The following is a 17,055-nucleotide window of genomic DNA, read 5'->3' on the forward strand; positions in this document are numbered from 1 at the left end:
GCTCATTTTTGCTCATTTGATAAATGAGCAAAAAAGTATTTGCTCATTTATAAGTAAGCAAAAAATTAGTTGCTCATTTGATAAATGAGCAAAAAAGTATTTGCTCATTTGATAAATAAGCAAGCAATTATTTGCACATTTTTGCTCATTTGTAAAATGAGCAAATAGTTTGTTGCTCATTTGTCAAATGAGCAAACATTTCTTTAATCATTCATTAAATCAGCAAGCATTTCTTTGCTCATTTGTCAAATGAGCAAACATTAATTTGCTCATTTGTCAAATGAGCAAATAATTAGTTACTCATTTGGAAAATAAGCAAACATTTCTTTGATCATTTGGGAAATGAGCAATCACTTTTTTGCTCATTTAGCAAATGAGCAAATAGTTAGAAGCCCGCCTGATGAGCAGCCACTACATGTGAACCCATAGACGTAGCAAAATATATAAGTAGACCGTAGAAGCCCACCTGACACGAAATAGGATAGCTTACATAAACTGCAGTAAACATTTTACATTGACCATGAAAGATCAAGATTAACAAAATCAACCCCACCTTTCCTGCCAAAATTTTGGATTCTCCTAGTTTAAGCATGTGTTGCTAATACACAAAATGAATGCAACAAACTTTATGAGATCTAAATGAACTTTTGACCTGAAAAAATCAAGGATCACAACCGAAACGTAAAAGTACAAACACCCACAACAACTCTCCTGTTGAAACTACCTATCTGGTTGTGCCTAACCTCGCTCAAGTTGTTGATCGACTAATTTTACAAGATCTATTGTAGTCCATATACTTCAGGTCACACACAAGCAAAAAGGAATAACTAAACAAAAGTCTTCAACAAGAACTTCAAATTATTACTTGATAATTGCACAACACATCTAAATCACACTAGTTCACCATGTATTACAGCAATATATGACTGCAAGTTCACCAAGAATACCAAAATCTACACCAGTTGCAAAGGAAGATTTACAGGGGAGACAAGCAATACGTGAGAGACATCATAGTTGGTTAACTAAAATAGACTATAGGGTCCAAATCAAACAGTTATTGCCATAAGATTATCTTTGTTTACCGAAACAAAGTACACAAAGTCATATAACATAAACATACCCCATGTCAATGCGCTAATAATAGGTTTCACAAATAAAAACACGGGCATTTTCAAGAAACTCATCCCTTAGTGGAATAGTAGTATAATTGCCTTCTTCAACTCGTTTTCCAGGCCACAAATCATTTAGTATGACCTGAAAATCAGAAAAAGCAGAAAAAAGTGCGAACATTACATAAATAAGAGCAGTGAGCAGTCCCAAAACAAGTTAAGCCAAATAATGCTTGTATATCAAAAGTTGAAACAATGTTTATAACTACTACATCAAGCTATGGTGAACATGGACGTGAACATGAAAACTCAAGTTTAGACTAGTACTCCATTACTGTGCTCATGAAGAGATCTAAGATCACAACAAAAATTATAACAAGAGCCAAAAGCATTAACAAACATGAAAAATTCATTACATACCATCTTCTGAAACTTATGCTTAGACGTGCAAAAATAGGAGGATAGGGGGATGGAAGAGAATTGAGAAAAAGAAACTGAAAAAATCCACAAAGGAATGTGCAGCATAAGAGCAAAAATGTAAGTCCAAGAATAAGAAGAAAATTACTTCTTCGAATTCTCTCAACTTCTGTTGTGCCTCCTCAAAGTAATAGTTGACATAAAAGTCCCCCCCCCCAATTTAAACAAAATCCCAGATCTTAATTGTTTTCAAATCACGAAAGAATACAACTACTCGCAACAACCCCCATTTTGAACTATATACACACTTCAGAAGTTTAGATCATCTACACAGTAAACTTAAGCAACAAAATTATAGCCTCAATCAATTTCTTGCAATTATACTCAGATTTAGAGCTCTGAAATATTCACATTCAGATCCAACACCAGAAAACAAAAACACAAAAAAACAAAAATGAAAGAAAACTGAAAAAAAAAAAATCAGTGAGGCATTTCGTCGAATACCTTGTAAGCAGTCACAATTCTCAACTTCTTTGCATACAACATCAAAAACATAATCAGTCAATCACCCACATCACAAAAACATTCAAACAACCAAATTCAATAAATTCACAATCAAATTAATAAAATTGAAAAACAAAGATAAAAGAGAACCTCCAGAATTCTTCAACAGTAGAGAAAGTATAAATGGGTCAAATAGAGCTACCCCAAGCAGCTTGTTTTGATTTAGCAGTAAGATTATCGAACCAAAAAGTCCAAGCATTCTCAAGAGGATGAGTTGTTGCGATTGATTTGCTGGGTTTTTCGGCGTTTGAGTTGTCGTCAATAATCTTGCCTTCCTCCAAATCATCATCGTCTTTTCTCTGGTCTTCAATTTCAGTTGTCGCCAATGATTTCTCAAGCTCTTTTACTGTCATAGTATTGCTTCTCTCTCTAAAATCTTTCAAATTTGTTGGGATTTTCGATTTTCTAAGGAAGGATGAACTGAACGAGGAGAGAGAAAATTGTGCATGATAGAGGAAGGAGGAGAGAGAAAAAATGCATTTGACCGGGATTAATTGCGGCCGTTCGATGTAATTGATCCAACGGTTATAATGAGTCCTCACATATAAAAGGGTTCTCACATAAGGGATGTGGTCTCATATGATCCCATTTCTATATAATATAATAGATAATACGGATTACTATTATTTTAACTTGAAATAGAATGTGTCAGATTTTATGAGTATGATTGTAGGTACTTCGTAGTTTAATAATGGTCCGAGGTTGACGAAATATTTTGTACCAACTATATAATATACACATGTATGTATCCGTAGTTTGTTGCTTGCATGAATCTAATTATTTAACAATAAATCTTGCTAATATTTACATAAGACACAAATTTATGGATTAGTAAAGTCAAGTCTTGAGAATCACTATACCCTTTAAAACTTTACACGTTAATAAATATTATATAGTAATAAGATCGATTTCTACGAACATACAACATAATGCACACCAATCTTGTTAATACTATTTAGAGATTGATTTATATAAATATTGTGCCCACTCTTGGGTCCATATATTAGGTGATAATATATACTACAGCTAATATATATTAGCTCCAGAGCATTAATTCATGATTCATGAACAAATTTGACCCACCATTTTCCTAGTGTCTTCTATATAAAGCAACCACTTTGTTGCATAATTAGTTTTCAGAATGATATAATCGTTCATTCTTAAGAACAAATAGTCCACTTTATTATACAAAATTCTTTATTTATCAATAAATAAGATTTCAAGAATGTAGGCGCATGTTTGATTTGAGCATGATAATGATCCATGATATCTTTAAGTTATTAGTGGTGTTTGGGCCAATATTTTAGTATTTACGCAATTTTTAAATTGATGCATGCAGAACATGAAAATCAGCTAGTTCTTAAAGGGTCTCCACTATCCCCATTTTTTTTTTTTTTTTTTTTTTTTTTTTTTTTTTTTTTTTTTGCTCTCTAATTGTTTAGATTGACATATTGTTTTACTTCGTATAATTTTGGAGTAGGAATAATTTACGTATCATTGCAAATCAACACAATGATAAACTTAAAAGTCGACGTTGTGCTATTCAAATGTAGATAATTAATTTTGAAGTAGGAATTTACTTATCTTTGTAAATTTCCTAGAAGACAATTTCACGCAATACAAGTAGAAACAAAGGCAACAACAATCTTTAGAATTAGCATGGGATGGAAGATTTGTTTATTTCTACAATTATACATATAACTCGTACTTCGTACTTCTCTTATACATTAGTACATCACATGATTAATCTATGCATTAGCTACCCATGAAGTAGACAAATGAGAATGAACAATCCCGAAAAAAACCCTTAAATTAGACATGTCAATGCAAATCCTTCAAATTTTTAGGCAGTAACTCATGTCATTTAACAGTCTTTGTCATGTTATTGTAATTTTTGCAGACTAACCATTAAAAATCCCTAGTAAAACTTCCTAAAGTCTTATGGATTATAAATGAAAACATGTGCATCTTGTGAACTTACTCAGCTACCACATAAAACACATGCTTCTATATTTTATATTAAATTATAAAAAGAAATTTTGACACCTTTATCAAAAGACTAATTTAAGTAATAAAAAAATGTAAATAAAAATCACTAGAAGAAATGTCAAATATATTCCTCACAAATAGTAAAGACAAGGCACATTACTAGTATAGTTCATATACAAAAGACATCCAAACATAGGGAAAAATGCACTTTCAATGAGATCATCCCTTAAAGATAAGAAAAGTTGAAGTAAGTACAACCATGTTTCAAGTGAAGATAACCTCCCAATTTGTACATACCAATTTCAAAGTGTGTAATAAACGTGAACCCATTTAGCTTTGAGTGGAGTAACACAATATAATTTCATGTCAACTCATCTCAAACTATAGGGTCATTATTTATGAAGTAAAAGACACCCTTTTTTGAGCATCAAGAGGTCACTAAATTGGACTTATCTTTCTTTCTATTTTTAACACAACATTGATGTTAAGTGGTTCGATGATATGTTTTCTCCCTTTTATTGCTATACATTCAATAACATCTCGAATGTACCTACACTGTAAAAATAGTTGAAAAACATTGAAGCATGAACTTGAAGAAGATCGAATGATGTTGCTTCAAGGATATGAGAGTACGACACGTATTCTTTATGAGCAAAAATCAATCGTTTTCCAACATTCAAGTTTTTGGCCAATGTAAGGAGTATTGAATTCTACTTTAAATATTAAGGGGTATTTTGGCGGTTTGGGATTTTTCATGATAAATAGATAGCATGACAATTTTTGCGTGGATATGGATTGACATAGAACTTGAATATCAAATATTGTTCCATCCTTCCATATGATTATGATTTTAATTTATTGACATGAATGTAGGCTATATAGCATAGGTAGTGCCTAGTGGCATTATAAGTTATCACATTATTAGAAGATATAAGACATTGATATATAGTTTAAAGCCCATACTAATATGTAATAGCTTGCTTGACGAGAAGTGTACTTCCAATAGTAGTACGAAGAACTCCATACTACCATTATTGCCAAAGCTAGCAAAGCATGCTATAAGTCAGAAGAGTATTTAACACAATCACTAGGATTCTATGTTGGATTATAGCTTACAACTTGATCATGCATTACCTTAAATTAGGTCTTGCTCGATTGGTTGACATTTACATTAACACTTTTTTTTCCTCGAAGGATTGACCTATCCGCCTAAGGTATACTTCGTACTTCATAAATATATATTAAATCACTTGTTAATTTCAGAAAATTAAAGTGTGCATGCCTTAAAAAATATATATAAATTACACACACATAGGGTCAAGACAAATTGTATGTTTTGAACTGAAATCATTATTGATGTCTCATTAAGTCATGGTTGCCTCCATTGGTAGTAATTTTGGAGCCTACTACTCTACTAGTGTCTAACACAAGCAGCACATATTAAGTGACACATCCAATGTTTTTCAATCCTTGTTTTTGTTAGTGACAAAACAGGGACAACAATCAGGCACTCACAGATTGTATTGCTTCATATGAAGTTTTTTATTAAGGTGATGTTTAATCAAATCTACGATGTTTTTAGTTTTAAGGTGTGTACTTGTATTGGAATTCTTGATTTCTTAGGAATTATATGTAAGTACCGTTTGACTATATATTATTAATAAAATCCCTTTTTTTCTTGTAAAAAAAAAAAGAAGGCCATCTCACTTCTATGGCACATGATTCATGTATCGGACAATGTCTCTTGCCAAATTATAAATGGGAAAATTTGTATTGTGCCTTTTCTCCCTCATGATAGACTTTCTTAAATAAATAATAGTTCGTATAACTCTTTCTTATCTCTTTTGATTGTAATGTACTTACTTTTGTATAATTTATATATTTGGTAATATTTTGTACAGTATATTATTGGTTTATTTTCATTATATATACTTCGTATTATTTTAAGTATAAATTTTCAATTTTGTTCATGATTCATCGTCTTCAATTCTCTATATTCTATTAGTAGGATTTTGAGGTATTTTGGGAGATACAATTTCTAAAATTGAAATAATTCACACATGTGGACAGATTAGAATTTGTTTTACGTACATGATCATTATTCATAACTAGAGAGATGTATAAATGTATATAATTATTTGTATATCAAATTAAAATAAGTGCTTTGTATATCTTAAAATGGAATTAATTTTAAATTTACAACTAATATCTTAAATTGTTTTACACAAAATACATTATTTATACTCTGCAATTTTCTTTATACACAACCCTTAAATCCTAATTCTCATTTAAAATTTTCAAGTTTATGTCGTTTCACTACCATAATAGGCCAAGAGAATTTGCCTTTATGTGACATACATTGTCTAGATGCATATAATTGAACGCTTAAAACAAAACTAGAATGATAATGAGGCCACTAAAATCTTAAAAAAAAAAAAAAAAAAAAATTCAGGATTATATTGAAGGAGTCAACTTTGGACGAGGTGAAGAAAATGCAAAGCAAATAAAGGGGGTTAGTCCAATAATTATATAATTAATATTGAATAAGTTGGCCATTAATTTCCTTGTTCAATTTGTCTATGTTGGAAACCTTGGGGTCCAAGCAAGTAGGGGTGATGTACACATAGATAAATACCCTGACACTTATTGGTTCCCGTCGCTTTCTTTGGCGCTTGTCATTGGTTTATATATCTATCAAACCTTTTATCTTTACTCTACTATATTTAGTGAAACGTGGGAAGACTTTTGTTAAGAGTTTACTTGCTACATCTTCTACTACCATTTACTCTAAGTTGAATCTTGACTTGACCAATTTCTTATGATTATAGCTATTCAATTAGATAAAGACATGGAGTTTGATTATAAATTTTTACTCCATCTTGAATCTTTATGATGTTTACTTATGTATCGGTTAGTTTAACTAGTGATGAAAATAGGTTCAAATATAATTTGAATGGTAGATAATGATCATAATAGCCCTTTCTTCAAATTTAATAGTCATATAAAAACACTATTTTAGCATGCATGTTATGTAGATATGTTACTTATTCTCGTTATACTTAAATATACCATTAATTTAAGTATTTGACTGTCTAATTGATTAGTTTTCAATTCAGAAGCTTTAATTTTATTCCACAAGACATCCATTCAACAACAAGATCCCTTATACAACCAATCATTCATGAAGACTTGGTTGGTATGGCTCAACTACTACAATTAGTCCTTTTGTATATGATTGCTTCTTATTCAAGGCTCTTAACATAGTTTGTACCAAAAAATTAAAGGATAATAGAAATGGCTTTACATGACAATCATAAAAGATTTTTCTAAATATCAGGTGATATCTTTTTAAGCAAATCATTAAAAATCTTTAATAACAAAAAAGTTAGGAAAATATGACGCCTTTTTCTTATAATTTTTTTCATTTCCAAAGGTTCTATACCTAAGAAGTTTGTGAGAAGGAGCCCTAATTTGTGGGAAAAATTTAACGACTTCCTATTGGTGTTTTTACCTTTACACCAAGTCAACTAAATGCTTAGATTAGTAGTATACTATGATTAATTAAGGTAATATACCATTTTACTAATAATTATTAAACAAATGAAGAGATCATCATATCAATTACAGGTATAATGCACAAAGGTGGAAGTGTACCAAATAAAGATAGACATGAAAAAAAATTGCTTAAGGTCATTCATTATTGGAGCTTGCATGGAGTCAAAAGCCTCTTTCACTTTGATTGAATATGGTTTCTTTCTGCTTGTCCTTCTTATAAAGTTTAAAGAAAGGTTGACTGAAAATACTTCTACTCTTCGAGAAGATTGCCCAACAGATAAGGTTAACAAAATGCCCAGATATATACAATAATACAAGTATAATCCTTTTAAGATCTTTTTAATATATATAATTTCTACAAAAATCTGATGAATTATGACAATAAAAACTATACTTGTAATTATTATTGAAAACATTTTGGATTGGAGGACCGAGGAAGTAAGTTTTTGGGAGCGTTCTTTTTTTTTTTTTTTTTTTTTTTTGTGTATTTAGAGAGCCACAAGGGCAATTGATGAGAATCGATCCCGATATCTTCTGAAATCGAGAGGGAAGCTCTAACCACTTGAGCTATCCCTCACTCTCTAGGAGCGTGTTTATGCGCTAGTAGTCATTAGTATTATATAAAAGTAGTCTCTCTAAATCATATACGGAATATAAGTCAAGATTATAATTCCTTTGTTTTCTTTTAAATGCAACACTTCTCATTTTACGCTTGTCAATGCGTAATTTCAATCATTAATACCTTTAATTACAAATATGAAAAATTATAAAAAAATTGATACTAATAAACTATAAAATGAGACGAATCTAACAAGATTTCACATTACTATATTTTTCCTTAAGTATAAATTAGAAAAGCTAGTCAAAGTGGAGTATGAATAGTGTAAACGTCTAAGTGTTGTATTTAAAAGAGAACGGAGGAAAAAGTATAATGGTAAATTTTATGTGACATAAGCTGACAAGGCCCATTACATGCAAATACAAATAAACAACACATCAAGTACATGTAGCAATGTACAGAAAACAGTGATTTTTGTAACATGATTAAATCGAGATGCCGTGTCCTAATTCTTAACTAATCCTTAGATCTTGCTGCAATAAAATTCTTCTATATGAAGTTATCAAGAAATTAACCAGATTATCATTAGTCAATGGAGTTGTTCATGGGTTTGGAAGTATACTTTATGTTAAAAATTACACTGATAGCTAGTAATCGTGCTACTAATGATGCCAAATTGTATTGGAGAAAGGGTCTGTTTTAGTTTATAGTGTTGTGCTTTCTGATTGAAACAAACACCAAACTCTTATGAACATTCAACCGACAATATTGACCATAAACTTAGTGTATTTTTGAGTGGTTGGTTTTTAGAGTGGAGATTTTTTATGCATCCCCATTAACCTCTATTGTTGAAAAACTGTCTTCTTAAATAGATCAAAATTTCGAATAAAAAGAGGTGGGAACTTCTTTAAGGTTTCTGATTGAATGAAAGATTAAATTTGTCCTCAACAAGTTTTTGATCGATTCAAATAAGACCAAGTTGCTTATGTTTCCTCCTCTCAAGAACACCTTAAAGAGGTCATAGACGGGGGCCCGCCTCGAGGAGTAATTAGAAACTAATGATAACAGCAACAATTGAGCAAAGAAGGTTTAATTGGACACCTGCAATGTCATTTCTTAGCACGGCCACATTAGGCAACCAATATTGACGGATTCAGTGGCCTATAACATCACATCATTACTCATTAGTTCTTGTTGTTTGTATTGGACTTGAGAGCTTTAGAAGATTTGAGCCTCTAATAATAAGGTCATTTTCAGGGTATTATCTCCACTCCTAAATGTTTGATTAGAAAATAGAAATCACCAATTTATGAGTTGATATGAAATACCACAATTATTCTGTCCTTCAAATGTTAGAAGTTTTAGTATCTATCATATGGGAAGTGGCCCACTGTTTTAGAGGAACTTACATATAAAAAATAAAAAAATTAAAAATAATAATAAGAATTTGATTACACATATTACTAGTAGCAGCACTTTTCAATTTGATTTCCTGTTACGGTGAGAATGCAAGATTGTTTTGTCAAAATAAGAAAAGGAAGTGCAAGATTGTACCCAGAAATTTCAAAAGATATGGTAGGAAACCGAAAAGAGGTGAAAATTTTGCGAAACATAAAACTTCTGCCCTGATGCTGGGTGAAAATATTCTAAAGATAAAACTTCGGCCCTGATTGCTGGATAAAAATTTTCCGATCAATCTGCAAGAAGCGGACAAGAACATATTCCAATCCCCAATCCTACATAACGTGCAGTAAAATAGTAGAGAAGACATGTTGTTGCTTCCAGCACAACCAAACGAGATGCAACAAAGTGACCAGATCATTGTGAACACTGCAAGAAATCATACTACCAAAAAACTTGTAAACCAGAAGTTCTTATTACTTCCCCGTTAAAGAAGCACACACTAAGACAAATTTAACAAATTCAAATTAACATAATGGTTCCAACAGACAAATGCAAAGCGTTTGCTTTGACCTTAAGTAGCAAGAATTTCAATTTTCATTGTCTGCTGCAACAGTTAAACATTGAAGAATGAGTTGCCATTTTATACACAATGGAGGGAGGGGTCCTTATCCCCCCACCTACAAGGCAGACTAACCCATAGCATACTTCTGCGTCCAGCTCCTTGCAGTTGCTTCGTACTTTGCTCGGTCTGTCTTGTACATGTGAGCGATCTCTGGCACAAGGGGATCATCAGGGTTTGGATCCGTCAACAAGGAGCAAATTGAAAGTAATACCTGAATACAGAAGCAAAAATTCTTTAGCCAAACTGGATGATGGGACTAACTGAAAAGCAACTGCTGGGCTCATCATATAGACTAGACAAATATCAGTTTCCGGGAGCAAAAGGAAAATTTGACAAGCAAAAGATGCAAAAAATTAAGTACAATCAAGAATGGGTGTTTGTCAACAGGCAAGGGAGAAAGTAACAGACGACTGATCAAGCCTAACTTAGTTGATCCAGTTGATTTTTATGTATTTCACAATCCCAATCAATTTTCAGACTGGCCAGCAATTGCATCAATGTTGTCCAACCAAGTGTTACTTAGAAAGTCTTGAAACCCCCAAAAGCCACATACAAAGAAGTTCATTGTCTCAATCTAGGCCACTAGGGTCTGAAAAATCAGTAATAAGACTACCCCATACATAGCATTAAAATAAGGGAAACGCTAGGCCCAAAACATTGCAAAGAATAGCCAATTGTACTTGACGCAAAATATCAATCAACATGCTCTGAGCAGCTACAAAATAAACAGTAAAAATTATAGAAATTCAAAAGCAGAACCTTAGATATGGTCAATGCAGGACTCCACTGCTCCTTTAGAATGTCAAGACATATACTACCGTTGCTGTTGATATTTGGGTGGAAAACCTTTGTCCTGAAGGCAACCTGCATGGGTAAAAGAGCACAAAATTGTTCAAGGAAACATTAACAAAGATGTAAGCACGGCCAAATGGTAAACAAGCAAGACTAAAGCATATCACGTATCGACAGACATTTAAGAAGCCTGACAAAAAATCCACCACCTTCTCTACAATCAACCATACAACAAGGAATAAAAATGTTGTTGGCTAGCAAGGAAAGAATTTTACAGCCTAAGATCACACAGGATAAAAGATCACTTGCAAGCTCTATGAGCCTACGACCCAACCATCTTACCAACATAATGATAGCCCGTGTGGAATGATAACATCGAGATACAAATTTCTATCAAAAGCTAGAAGTTTCCATTCCAGGAAATATCAAAAATACAAAATGAGCGCTCAACTCTTGCAGGAAGTAGGAGGATCCAAAAAAGTCTGAATACAATCAAAATCAAAGGAACATCATTACCTTGGGTGGTTTGAATGGATAGTCAGGAGGGAAATGGATTGTCACTAGAAACACTCCCCCGGCATATGGGCTATCTCCAGGACCCATTATTGTTGCTTGCCAATGAAACATGTCTTCAGCAACAGGACCTGTGATACAAAGAGATTAATTACTACAAATGTTTCAGGTCAAACAATTCTCTAAACAAATAAATAAATGTAATCAGCTCCTTCCATCTCATCTCATAAACATAAGCAGCACAATAGCTAAAATGTGCACACACTGACCTGAAACGGCTGAAAGGACGTATTTCTATAGATGGGGAGAATTCAAGAATGATGCAAAAAAAATTCAAAATATAAGATAATAAATAAAAACAAATTATTAAAAGCTAGCTTAAACTTTTATAAAAAATTTCAAAAGGCTTCTTATTTATGGAAAACAAAAACTTCATGGTGAGGCTTTAAACAATTAAGAGAGAGAAGAGGGGGGGGGGGGGAGGGGTTGTGTAGCATTGATCTTTTCGGGATCAGTACAAATAATATCTGCGTACGACAGTATGAACATATGTAACAACATACGACAGTATGAACTATGAACATAAAGCTGTCAAAATTTCTCTCTTCCAAGCATACACAAAAACAGAAGATTTTAAATAGTGATCACTCAAGTAACTATCAAAAACAGAAAAGGTATAGGAAATGTATCAACACCTGTTGAGAATTAAATACTTCCAAGAATGGCCACCTGAAAACCACAAATTTAACTTCCAACGTAAATATATTTTTCTATGTGAAGTAGATTCAGACATTCTACCAGTAACCATAGTAAACAACCTCAAGGAAGATATTGGGTGCCATCAATGAACCTTGTAAGTTCAGACGGTCATATACACACTTTTACTCTTGTCATTTCAGTTTTCACCCTATTCCAAAGTAGATTAATCTCATATCCAAATTCGCAACTAAAACAGCTAAGGTGATTCTTTTGCCTACTCCCACCTTTTAGAGGCAAAGGAGTTATCATTAATTTCAGTTAAGAATATCAAAAGAAGAAACTATGTCTCTGTACTTCTGTAGGCAAAGCTCCTAGCTTCCTATCCTTCATTGCCAGAAGGTAATGGAACAAATCATGAAGCAAGGGAAATATCATTAATCCAGTTGATGTCTCATTGTTTTCTCCTATACTCCTAAGTTCTATCATTACTTCCTTACCTTCCCACCCCACCCACCCCCCCCCCTCCAAACCACCAGATCAAACACATATCAACTGACAAAAATCCATGTTTCGTGAAATCACTTTCAGGACAAGGAATAAAAAATCATTGTACACTAAAATCTATCACTGAGTAACAAACCATGGGTTCTTTCAACCAATGTAAACAAAATCTCTGAGAGTGTTTGGACGATACTCTACGAATATTTCTCGAAGTAAGCAAAAGCAATTGCACTTCCACCGATAATACTTGAGAGAACACGTGAGATTTATACACTATAAACAGAACAGCCTGGGGCATCCCAATTCCCACACTAATTTCTTATGCTATTCATGTACAAAAATGCAATAGCTAAACTGAAAATGCAGTGTTTCCTGTTACTTAAGGTGCTACCCCAGCACCGACGCATCTCCCTTCAATTAAGCCATCCTTCAACTCAATATCAATCTCAAAAGTATTTCTCAAAGTTGTTATCATTCTTTATTGCCTTTTTTTCTCCTTAGCTGCAAGCCCTGCAACTTTCACTAAATTAACATTTTCTTTGAACAACTAATCTATATTTACTTACCAATAATAAGTTTAATACGGGCAAAGGTCATATCCTTCCTTGCTACCAAATCTAGAGTTTATAAAATAAATCAAGAAGTAACAGAGTTTCAATAGTTCCAGTCGATGTCCCACAGTCATCTCCTAGACTCCTAAGTCCTACACTCCTATTCTTACTTCCTTACCTTACCCCACCACATAACTCACACACATCTGCCAACAAAGTCCATATTTCGTGAAAAACATTGTTCACTAAAATTTATCACCAAGATAACCTCCATGCTCATGCATCATCAACCCTTCTTTTAACCAACATAAAGGAAATCTCCAATTGCATTCCAATCAGGATGATACATTAGGAATGTTTTAAACAAGCCGTAAGCAAGCAATTTCCGCTTCTACTCATAATACTTGAAAAAACACACAGTGAGATTAATTAACTTTGACATAAGGAGAACATTCTTAGAAAGTCTGGAGCATCTCAATCCCCACACTACCTTCTTTGACATAAGGAGAACAATCTTAGAAAGTCTGGAGCATCTCAATCCCCACACTACCTTCTTCAAAAAATTTAGCTATTCGTGTGCATAAATGCAATAGCGAAACCAAAAATGCAGTGTTTGCTGCTACCTAAGTATCGGCGAAACTTGGTATTAATATGATAAGTTACTCCTCAAACCTACTACTAACATTTTGTCCTTAGTTTTATCTTGCCTTAGCTCAAACTGCTCTAATTTAACATACTAAACCAAACTAACGATATTCTTTGAACAACTTATCTAACAGAAAAAAGTATTACTATAAATTCCCACGACATCTTAAAATGGAATTCTGAGGTCAATAAACATCTTAAATCCTACTTTTTGGCAGCACTTTCCTTTTAAGGAAAAAAATCAAATCAGAGCAAATTTTACATGCAGAAAAATAGATAAAACAAACATAAAAATAAATAAATCAAACTTCAAACGAAATTAAAATATACTCCGTAACTTTAACAGATCTCAAACGAAAAAACACCGCTCTGAAACCTAGGACGAATTCACATAAACAACAACAAATCACGTAGAAAAAAGTAAAATCACAAAAAACTACTCCGTAAGAATTTTCAGCAGCAGAAGTAATTACAAAAATTACAGAAATAACGAAAAAAAAATAATGTTTATACCAGCGCTGCAAGAAGTAGGAGGATCTTTCTGGAGATCCTTGAGCTCCTTCAAGATCCGCTTGGACGCCATCGTTGAAGAAAGAAACCCTAGATTTGAGAACGACGGCGGAAATTGCAGAAGACGGAGGTTGAAGAAAGAGGAGAGTTGAAAAATATGGGGGAGATTGATTTGATTTAAGGCTTTAAATTGTGAGGAGGGCTGCTTCTTCTTTACGCGTACCTGATTTTTTGGGGGGCCTACTTTTCTGATTCCATATTCTTCCTTTCCATTTGCGGTCCGATTTTTTTTTTTTTTTTTTTTTTTTAATAAGCCGATTTAATTATTTCTAGATGGAATCTTTAATTTGCTTCCTATCCCACCATTTGCTTTCGTTCATCCTAACCATTTGCTTGTGGGCTGGTTTTTTATAATTTTGTTAAAGCAAGTGTTGTGCGGTCCAATGTTATCATAGTTGTTTGCCTAATTGCGTTTGAATTTATATGCCTTCATTTGACTGGCACAATCATCAATATACAGAGTAAAACTTTACACAACTCATTTAACACAACTCATCATACGGTGATTAGTTATTATAGGGTTACTTTATTAATATTATAGGGATTACTTTATTATTGTTATAGAGGTTATTTGGTTAGTATTATAAATGTTACTTTTTCTTTTACAAGTGATCACATGGTGTGGCCAGCCGCACACAAGACGCGCTTAAACTTTAATCAATAATTTATTAAAATTAGTATAATATGGAGTTATAAGAAAGTTGATATTTGAAAATAATACAATGAGATGATTTTAATGTGTTTTAAACTTATTTGGCCAAAATGGTGTATGTGAATAGTGGAAAAATTGACTTGGGGCACTTAAAATAAACAAAGGAGTATTATTCAACTTTGTTTAAACTTATATTATCTGTATTTATGAAATCTATCTTAAGTTATATATTTTGGAAACATTATTATGTACTCGTATGAAATTGTCAAAAAATAAAAATATTTTCTAGAAAAAATTAAAGCTTATTTGAATTTGTTATTTCCTCTGTTATTTTTTACTTGACATGTTTCATTTATCACGTTTGTCAATGTAAAACTTTAACCATCAATAACTTTAATTCTTTATAGGCAAAAATTATAAAAGTTATATATTATGATAGTATTTATTAAGACGATTCTAACAAAAGCTCACATGAATATATTTTTCCTTACGTATAATTCACAAAGGACGATCAAAGGAGGGATGGTGAATAGTGTAAAAGTCAAAGCGGGTCAAGTAAAAAAAAACGGAGAAAGTATGTGTTTACCTATCTTAACTTTCTTTTTTTTTTCTTTGAAAGACCTAAGTTGAATAAAAAATATATGGTTCTTGAATCATCCACAATCGAACATGAATATGAACACATGTTTTAGGACAAATTAAAGTTCATGATAAGTAATCGAACATTATAATGTCAGCACCAATTTGTTATCCATGATCAAATCTAATATCATATCACAAATAAATAAAGCCGGTCTCGCAGTGAGGCCACGAGACAAATACACTTGGTATTTCAGTTTTTCGCCAAGTGTCACGCCATATAGGCGACAAATAGGTATTATTGTGACACATATGATGCTAAGTAAGCGATTTTGGATAGATTTTTGAAGATAAAAATGTTGTATAGAGTTTTATTATCTTATATTTCTAATATTTCATATATACAAAATTAATCATAACTTTTAATAAATATCCTATAACTCGGTTTTATTTCCATCATAAAATTCGTTTCAAAAAATTCTTTAAAATAAGATCCACTAGATGAAACCCGTGTGATGCATGGTTTGTTTGTATTTTTGTACAACTTATATTTTTTTCCTTTGTTTGTGATAAAATTTGTTACTTTATTTATTCATCATACGTAGTGTATCATATTATTATTTAATATTTTTATTTTATTTATTTTAAAATAAATTGTGAATTTTCTCTCATTCATTATATATTTAAATGGAATTCCTAATATCAAAAAATAATATTTCGTATTTATTAGTTTAAACTTTAAAATTTCATTCGCCAATTTTATTTTGTTAACGTAGAACTTAATCTTTAAGACGAATAAATGATAAATTGAAAAAGAGAAAGGATATATTTATAATTTCAATAATTATTTTTTTATTTTTAATTTAAAACTGTTTTTTTATAGAGAAAACTAATATTTTTTTTAAATTAAACATTATTTCATTTTTTTATTATTATATTTTTATAAAATATTTTATTATAATCGCTTGTCATATTTTCATTATTTTTTTATCTAATCCAATTTTTTTAAAATATCAATTGAACGTGAATTTCATTTTTTTTAAAGTTTAATAGTATTTTTTTTATATATACGAAATAAAATAAATTGTTTTGTTCTCTTAAATAAAATTTCCAATTTAAAAAGATAGTTTTTATTTTTATAATAATTTTAAAATAACAATCCTACGTGGCATAATCCTATACGTAACGCTCTAAAAATACTAAACCTACATGGCGCTCTAATAATTTTTAAAAAATCAAAATTCTAGGTGGCTCTCTAAAATCTATGGAAAAAACTCCCCTTTATATAATTTAACATGATTTCATTTTTTTTATCAGTATATTTATATAAAATA

General features: G+C 31.7%; 1 protein-coding gene and 1 long non-coding RNA gene across 3 annotated transcripts; both read right to left on the reverse strand.

Annotated features, from left to right (window-relative positions):
* Positions 1-908: 908 nt before the first annotated feature.
* LOC110725187 lies at positions 909-2,743 on the reverse strand. The gene is made up of 2 exons (XR_002512138.1): positions 2,181-2,743; positions 909-1,254 (listed from the first exon to the last, which is right to left on the reverse strand). It is a non-coding gene; the product is annotated as an uncharacterized LOC110725187 (long non-coding RNA).
* Positions 2,744-10,033: 7,290 nt separating this feature from the next.
* On the reverse strand, positions 10,034-14,694 carry LOC110725188 (ubiquitin-conjugating enzyme E2 28). 2 transcript variants are annotated; one of them, XM_021904668.1, is made up of 4 exons: positions 14,434-14,694; positions 11,528-11,655; positions 10,979-11,083; positions 10,034-10,430 (listed from the first exon to the last, which is right to left on the reverse strand). In XM_021904668.1, the coding sequence occupies exons 1-4, from the start codon at positions 14,501-14,503 to the stop codon at positions 10,287-10,289; spliced, it is 447 nt and encodes a 148-aa protein (XP_021760360.1). In that variant the 5' UTR covers positions 14,504-14,694; the 3' UTR covers positions 10,034-10,286. The 2 variants fall into 2 exon arrangements, with proteins under 2 accessions (XP_021760360.1, XP_021760361.1); XM_021904669.1 differs by lacking the exon at positions 14,434-14,694 and adding an exon at positions 12,220-12,259.
* Positions 14,695-17,055: the final 2,361 nt, after the last annotated feature.

Source organism: Chenopodium quinoa, unplaced genomic scaffold, assembly GCF_001683475.1.
Source record: "Chenopodium quinoa cultivar QQ74 unplaced genomic scaffold, ASM168347v1, whole genome shotgun sequence".
NCBI lineage: Eukaryota > Viridiplantae > Streptophyta > Magnoliopsida > Caryophyllales > Amaranthaceae > Chenopodium > Chenopodium quinoa.